This window comes from Suillus bovinus, assembly GCF_016758785.1.
Source record: "Suillus bovinus strain UH-Sbo-P2 chromosome Unknown EDB93scaffold_382, whole genome shotgun sequence".
NCBI lineage: Eukaryota > Fungi > Basidiomycota > Agaricomycetes > Boletales > Suillaceae > Suillus > Suillus bovinus.
The window spans coordinates 5,437-12,622 of NW_024542438.1; the positions used below are offsets into that span (position 1 = coordinate 5,437).

Consider the following 7,186-nt stretch of genomic DNA (forward strand, 5'->3'; position numbering starts at 1 on the left):
TTTGAGCCAGTTTCCGTATCAGTCGCGAGAAAATACCTCTCTGCAATCCGCGCCTGGCATTTGGCACAAGGATGGCCACCTCCGCTATCACCAGAACACTTCACGCGGATCAACTGGTCACTTCGCGGAATGGAGAACCTGCAAGGAACTCGCCGTAGACCTATCCGACCCCCAATCACACTCCATATGCTAGCTGCCATCAAGGCCACCCTACGAATAGATCAACCATTTGACGCGTGCATATGGGCAATGTCCAGCTGTGCCTTCTTTGGGATGATGCGGTTCGGGGAAGTCGCAGTCAACACTCGCGCAAGTTTCGACAAGTCAAAACACATCACGCGAAAAGATGTTCACCTCGGATTCGATCTGACTGGGAAACCTTATGCCAGACTTGATCTCCCACAAGCCAAGACAGCAAAATCGGGAGAGCCTCAATCCGTTTTCATTGTAGAACAAGGAGATCTCTGCCCAATTCAGGCATTGCGAAACTTAGCAGAAGTAGTCCCAGCGCTACCAGACGACCCATTATTCTCGTGGAGGGACAACAAAGGAGTCATTCGCCCAATGGTCAAGACTCGCGCCATCGAAAGCATCAACAGCATATTAACCGCCTGGAACTGGGGAACAACGTTTGGACATTCATTTAGAATCGGCGGCGCCTCATTCTACCTCGCTAACAAAGTAGACCCAGAAATAGTGCGCATAGCGGGTCGATGGAAATCCCTAGCGTATGAGACTTACATCAGGGCATTCGAGCAAGTCGCAACGCAACACCTCGGCGGCCTGGCAAATATCCACACAAACCATTAATAAGCTAGATCGCTCTGTTGGGTTGGCCGCTGAGATCAGCCGCAGTTGGAGCTCACCAGCAGTGGGTAAGCGGCTCAATCCTTCAGCGTCCAGCCCGAGCTAACACTCGGACTCAGCCCAACCTCACAGGAGCCTTCGCGTCAGATCGTTTTCGTCAGTACAACAGTCGAAGTTGGAATGACAAGGTGCCGATTCGGAGCTTGCCGGAGAGTCAGCACCACGCGTCCAACTGAGCGTGACGCTTGGTCTTTCTACCTTCTCGTTACTATTCGAATCGTAGTATCTGCGTATCAGAATATCTATTACTATCCTCTCGTTTACTCGCCCCTCACATTCATAATACCATACCATACGTTAGTTCGTTCCACCCCACCCACCGCTACATCCATTGATTCTTTCGCACCATCAATTCATCTTATTCATCTATCCATCGTTCTTCCGCAAGGCTCCACACAAATCGCTGTTCGTTTGCCCGCCCACCCAGCGGCTCAATCCTTCAGCGTCCAGCCCGAGCTAACACTCGGACTCAGCCCAACCTCACAGGAGCCTTCGCGTCAGATCGTTTTCGTCAGTACAACAGTCGAAGTTGGAGGGTAGATTGTGCTACAGAGTACTCCAGCAAATTATGTTTCCCCCATGTTGGCTGATATCGGGCAAAGATATTCCATAGGGTATAATCAATGCTTTTTAGCCAGCAGAACTGGTCTCTAACTACAGTTGAACGCAACATACAGTTAAACTACAACTCACCCAAACATTGTTGGTACCGAACCCAAAAGTACTACAAACTCCGCATCAGATGAAAAACCAGCGGAACACAAGCAACCCGTGTATATGCAACAAATAAAGATAAAAATAAAGATAAAGGGTATAACTACCATGGGATCACACCCTATTTGCCGTGAACTCCACTTCCCGAGCCATTTCGTTCAGAAGGAATGGAATATCGTCTTCGGCTATGCCACATTCCTGCAAGACTATCGTCCAGTTATGTTGCTCGTATCCTCGGTCTTGCTCGAGGCACTGCTTTACCTCACGGCGAACAACATGAGAAGCATTGCACAGCCGCAGAGCATTGTCTAGCTGAAAACTGAAATTATGGTTATGACTGGTAGACCGTTCGCGAAGTATAGGCGAATCGCGATAGGGAGCGGGAAAGTCGGCCCCTGAGTGTTCAGATGCGTTATAAGAACCTTCCCGGCTGGGTAAAAACATGCTAGGAATGTCCGTCTCCGAAGGGCAATGTTCCATGATGACAAGCGGTTGATGGGGTAGATCTTTTCCCGTCTGTGGTGGATGACTGATTTCGCCTCGAGTGATCGTAGATGATTGTAAAGAGAATTCAGGATAGAACATCACAGGTGTACGAGGTCTTGGATGACTAGAATGCGAACTAGAAGAGCTCTTGGAGTCAGACGAAAAGGGTCGATTATTGGCCGGCGGAGGCAAGTTAAATTGCGGAATATGCGAATCATGGCCGTCAGTTGCATCTAGTGGAAGATCGGGGAGGGGGGACGTCGGGGGTGGAGTAATGAATGCAGTTCGGAGTTTTCTTGCAGAATGAGATGGTGATGATATCGACGATGATGGGAGAGTAGAGGAGCGAGAGCGACCGGAACTTGTTTGAAAAACATACGGTGACAGTACGGGCAACCTTCCTGGGGCATTGGTGGGTGGCAGCGAATGTGTCCTCAACGAAGTCTTGTACAAAGCCTCCTCGGGTTGTATCCAATCCTCCTCTATTATGGAGGGGCCTCCATGTTGAATGGACGAATAAGACGATTGTACCCAGCTTTTTGGGGAGGAGGGACCAGGACTTGGAGTTGCAAGGTCTTGCAGGAGCGAAACGCTCTGACGACTGTCAAGGCGAGCCGAATCACGGCGGACAAAGTCGGGTAGGGGTACATCGGGTGATCGTGGAAGGCAGGTAGTTGCTCTAGCATCTCGGAAAGCGGTGTGCAAAGTGATGTCATTGATGAACTACGTGCAGGAAGTTATGTTAACAGAGGGCGGCGATGAGGAAATCTCAAGGCCACCAACTTTCAATTCCAGTTGCCGCAATTTTTTCAAAATGTGTTCTGTCGGTCTTCCTTTCTCTTGCTTTCGTGCTATGTACCTTGTAAGAGCTTGCCTAGCCTTGTCAGTGTCAGTCCCGCAGTTGGCAAGCACAGTGATGACCTGACGTAGTTATTATGTACGAGTATGAACACGGGGACAGGATAACTCACCTCCATTTGGGAATCACCGTTGAAGATAGTGCTCATGTCACTACGGTAGTGCTTCTGCTAGTATTAGCCGGTTTTGATGGAAGTGGATGGTATGATGATAGTGGGGAGGAAAGTGTGCCAGTGTTTGGATTGCCTATAGTATGCATCAACCGTTTATGAGCGATTTGAAACCTTACCGCAGTTTGCCAGATAACCCACCAGGCGGTATGCCAGGACCCACCAAACGCCGTACCAATACTAAATTACATCGACGCACGTTTGCCGATGCAGAAATCAACATCTCTTGTTTTGAAAATGGTCGTCGCGGAGCTCATACACCTTGAGTACCTGCTCCTGTGCACGTGGCGGGTCATCAAGCCTCTTGTACGCGGACCTTGAACCTTTTTCCTAATTTGGCTACCTCCAAAAGTTTACTGGAAGACACTCTGCGAACAACTTGATCATGAGGCTAGAACCGTGTCTCCCATGTGAAGGCTTAATCAACGCAGTGGTCTGCATTCGAGCAGATGGCCGTCAATATTGACAACGACTCGGACATCTTGGAATCGAGCAGCCCTTGAATCATCATCAATGAAACTGGCTTGAAGGTTCAACGTTCAACGTTCATGACCTTTATCCAAGCATTTACAGCACGTTCGTCTGTATTTGCTGCACGTCTAATAATAATGTTGGGTTTCAGGCCTCAACTCAAGGGTTACTTATCAGCTGTCAGCACAGTGCTACGGAATCTTCGGAAGTGTCCCGGCTGCCACTGTAAGCGCGCAGGACAAGGACTACGTTCTCGTCAGAGGACCTTGGAACTACAAATTAAGGCACTTACACGGGTTATAAATTCGCGACCGAAACCTTTGGTTCGGCACCACGCGTCCAGCTGAGCGGTTGCGCGGCTCGTTTCCTTCACTCGTTTCTTTTCTCTCCACCACGAGATCGAGTTCGTCGTTCACTACACTCCTCACTCACTCGAACTGGACATTCCGGAAGGCTACATTTCCCAGCACCTGAACATATCATGATGCACCCTGTGACTGAAATCCCAGCTGGTAAAATATATTCCACCGTATCCGGATCTTCAGCTTGGCGGAACTTGAACATGACAACTTGACAGAACGTTATGGTGCCCCTGAACTCATTGTCACTTGCCCTTGGATCCACTGTAGTTGACGACGGGAACGGAGTAGGGTCACGGTCAGGACTGATGAAACCCGTTTTTCCAGAGACTACAGGGCCTGTGATGCACATCAATTCAGCACAGAACTACGTAAATATGATGTCTACATACTGATGATCAGTCAGACGATTGTCAATTCCCACAGAGCTCCATAATGGGCCCGGCATGAAAATAGAGAACGTTGGAGTGACCCCTCACGTAACCTGGAATTATTTTGAAACCCATGGGCAGAATGGCAGAAATCGGTAAAATTGTTTCGAATGTTTGTCATGATTGTGTTATGGGTGAGGGAGTTTCCGCTGACAGGCGATTGAGCAACTGAATGAGAACGAGCAAGGAATGAGTGACTGTATCATAGTGGTCCATCCGCACTGAGTAATTACCGGGATCGCATGTCAAGACTGTAAAAATTGTGCGTGCACGTGATTCTAAGAACTTAATTATAATATATAAGCCAGTGGCAAAGTTGACAATGTCGTTCCTTGAATCTGCGGCCGTCTATCCTCTTGATCTGCTACATTTTTATGTGTTTGAAACTGACATCGCTGCCCAAGAATAAATCAAGGGAAGAAATGGCAGCATCTCATACCACCTACTATGCAGGCATAAAATACGTCGACATGAATTTGACCAATCAAATACAAGTACTACGCATGTCGACTCACCCAAGTGTACTGCATCACACCGAATCATCGTGAGTCGCGAGTCATCTACCCTGTCAATCATATTCAGCGAATTATCAGAACAAAGAACAATACGCTCAGGCTTACGTTAAAGAAATCGCTATGGTACTTCCAGTCAGATAGACAGACAAGTCTGACGTTTCTTGTCCTCTACATGCTCAGCAACAGCAGCCAACACTAGAGAAATTTCTACGGGAGTGACTCCGCGAGAAGTGGCAGTGTTCCGGTACCTGGGTCGCCTACAACCCTCCTTCAGCCCCGGCAAGTTCTGAGCCAGTAACATCCACAAGCCTTCCGACGAATTCCCCCTTGATGTGAGCGAGGGTCTGGTCAAACGACGACCCTGATTCTGCGCCTCCGTTTGTTTTGATGATACCCTCGATCAGTTCGGGAGAAATGGGAATTATCCCGCGAACTATGAATACAGAGGGCAACGGATATCTAATAAAGGAAGATAACAAGCAAACAAAGCCTCTTTGGGTGCAGTACTCATCTCAGCGCGTGAACGACAGAGGTGCAACACAACAGAATCAGCAAAGGTGCGTCTCCTTTGGCTGAAAAGGTCGGCGAACCGCCTCGGGCAAATCAAAAAGGAATGTGGAATCATGGTCTTTGGGAAGGAAAATACGCGGGATCATCGCTGACCACGTGGGTGACATACAGTGCCTAGTAGTAGTATCGACCGTCATCTGAGAAAACTGAGGATATCCGGTACTAGACCATACATACGATAGATATACACAACGAAGTCCTATAGTGTACGTAGTGTCCATCATCGGGCCCCGCCCCACAGGACGATAAACAGACATTCAAAAAAAATGGGTATTTTATTAACGATCACAGTCTATGTAGGAGATGCGAGGTCAAATTCTTCATGATTAAATTCAGGCCGATAGATACTGCTCCTGCAAGTGCTTCGGGAGTTTGTTGAAGAATCTATTCATATATGAAATCGAAAGCTCAGCCATCAAAATCCGATAGCTTACATTATGGCCAGCTCCGGGGACCCTTTTCACAGACGCTGGACATCTTCCCTGGGAGACGTCTGTCATGCAGTCATGGAAATAAGATGGACTGGTAGAAGGGAGAAAATCAGGAGAAGCTGAAATCTGAAACCACTGATACTGCTTACACGTAATCATGAATGGTTCCGAACACAATATGTACAGGAACCACGCGGCAAATGCGGGTATACTGGTCGGTAGCTTCAAAATGGCTTTCGGTGTCCTGATAAGCAAGAGCTTCATGATGCAAGTCACATTTAAAAGCGACTTTCATTTCCTTTTCGCTCCCATCTTGTATACTGACTGAATAAAACCCGTGTTGCTAGATACGACCGGCTGCTTGATGATTCAAAATTCGTAGATAACATGACCACTCACTTTGAAAACATCAAATACCTCCTGATCGAATTCTGCCCAAGGCTTCCGTTTTCGACAATATTTGGCTGCCTCCTCCAAAGTATCAAACACATTACGTCGACGGAGAGTGGCACTCATGCTTTTTCTTACTAATGCTTCTCTTTCCATCAGGTGAGACATCCACAATTCGCGCGTAAGCATCGAAGGTTCAAGGAGAAACACTGCAACAAATGGTTGATTACACATGGGAAATGCACGTGTGGAGAGTATTCTAATGTTGAGGTCAGCTTCTACGAAAAATGCGGGAAACAGGGTGGCTGACATCGCGCTGAACCGCAGAGTGCCCAATCCAACTAATCTATGGTCACATGAGAAACGGTGGATTTGATAAAGGACGCAATCGCCGCTGCCCATTCCGCTATAGCGGTGTAGGTGGGGAGGAGAGTGACAATGATTCCGTATGGACTCACAAACGTCCCCGGCGAGCGGCGCTCGAGTGCAGCCTTGTTGATTACAGCGGCGTCCCCGTGGTTCAACCAGTCGAAACACCAGGCCTCACGTATACAAACTTGGCTGCTGTAAATTATGGTGGGAGAACAGATACCGAGCATCGGTTCCCAGTGCTCCTTGTCTACAAAATCTACAGTCAGCCGCACATTTACTTCAGAAAACACCAGCATACTGACGCGCACCAACTCCATGCGCAAATAGAATTGTCAGTCCTTTGGAGTCTGAGAAGGGGGTATAGTATCGTTTAGCGGTCATCTTCAGTCCAGGCGAACCATGACGTGGAGGTGTATCCAACACAACAACTCAGATCTGAGTTGTAGAGAGGACATAGACGATGATAGATAAGAGGAAAATGCAGCCCCCATCACTTGCATGTTAGATATTGAAATTCATAGACTGTTACCATCACCAAAAGTGACAAAAAAA

General features: G+C 48.0%; 2 protein-coding genes across 2 annotated transcripts; both read right to left on the reverse strand.

The window, feature by feature from the left end:
- Positions 1–1,249: 1,249 nt before the first annotated feature.
- EDB93DRAFT_1193940 (uncharacterized protein) lies at positions 1,250–3,372 on the reverse strand. The gene is made up of 4 exons (XM_041450872.1): positions 3,237–3,372; positions 3,039–3,171; positions 2,851–2,988; positions 1,250–2,790 (listed from the first exon to the last, which is right to left on the reverse strand). Exons 2-4 carry the CDS (start codon positions 3,072–3,074, stop codon positions 1,696–1,698), a joined length of 1,269 nt encoding a protein of 422 aa, XP_041300555.1. The 5' UTR covers positions 3,075–3,171; positions 3,237–3,372; the 3' UTR covers positions 1,250–1,695.
- A 2,239-nt stretch (positions 3,373–5,611) lies between these two features.
- Positions 5,612–6,911, reverse strand: EDB93DRAFT_541658 (uncharacterized protein). The gene is made up of 7 exons (XM_041456663.1): positions 6,721–6,911; positions 6,573–6,668; positions 6,401–6,521; positions 6,272–6,340; positions 6,022–6,215; positions 5,876–5,963; positions 5,612–5,825 (listed from the first exon to the last, which is right to left on the reverse strand). The coding sequence occupies exons 2-7, from the start codon at positions 6,662–6,664 to the stop codon at positions 5,727–5,729; spliced, it is 663 nt and encodes a 220-aa protein (XP_041300556.1). The 5' UTR covers positions 6,665–6,668; positions 6,721–6,911; the 3' UTR covers positions 5,612–5,726.
- Between the last annotated feature and the right edge of the window lie 275 nt (positions 6,912–7,186).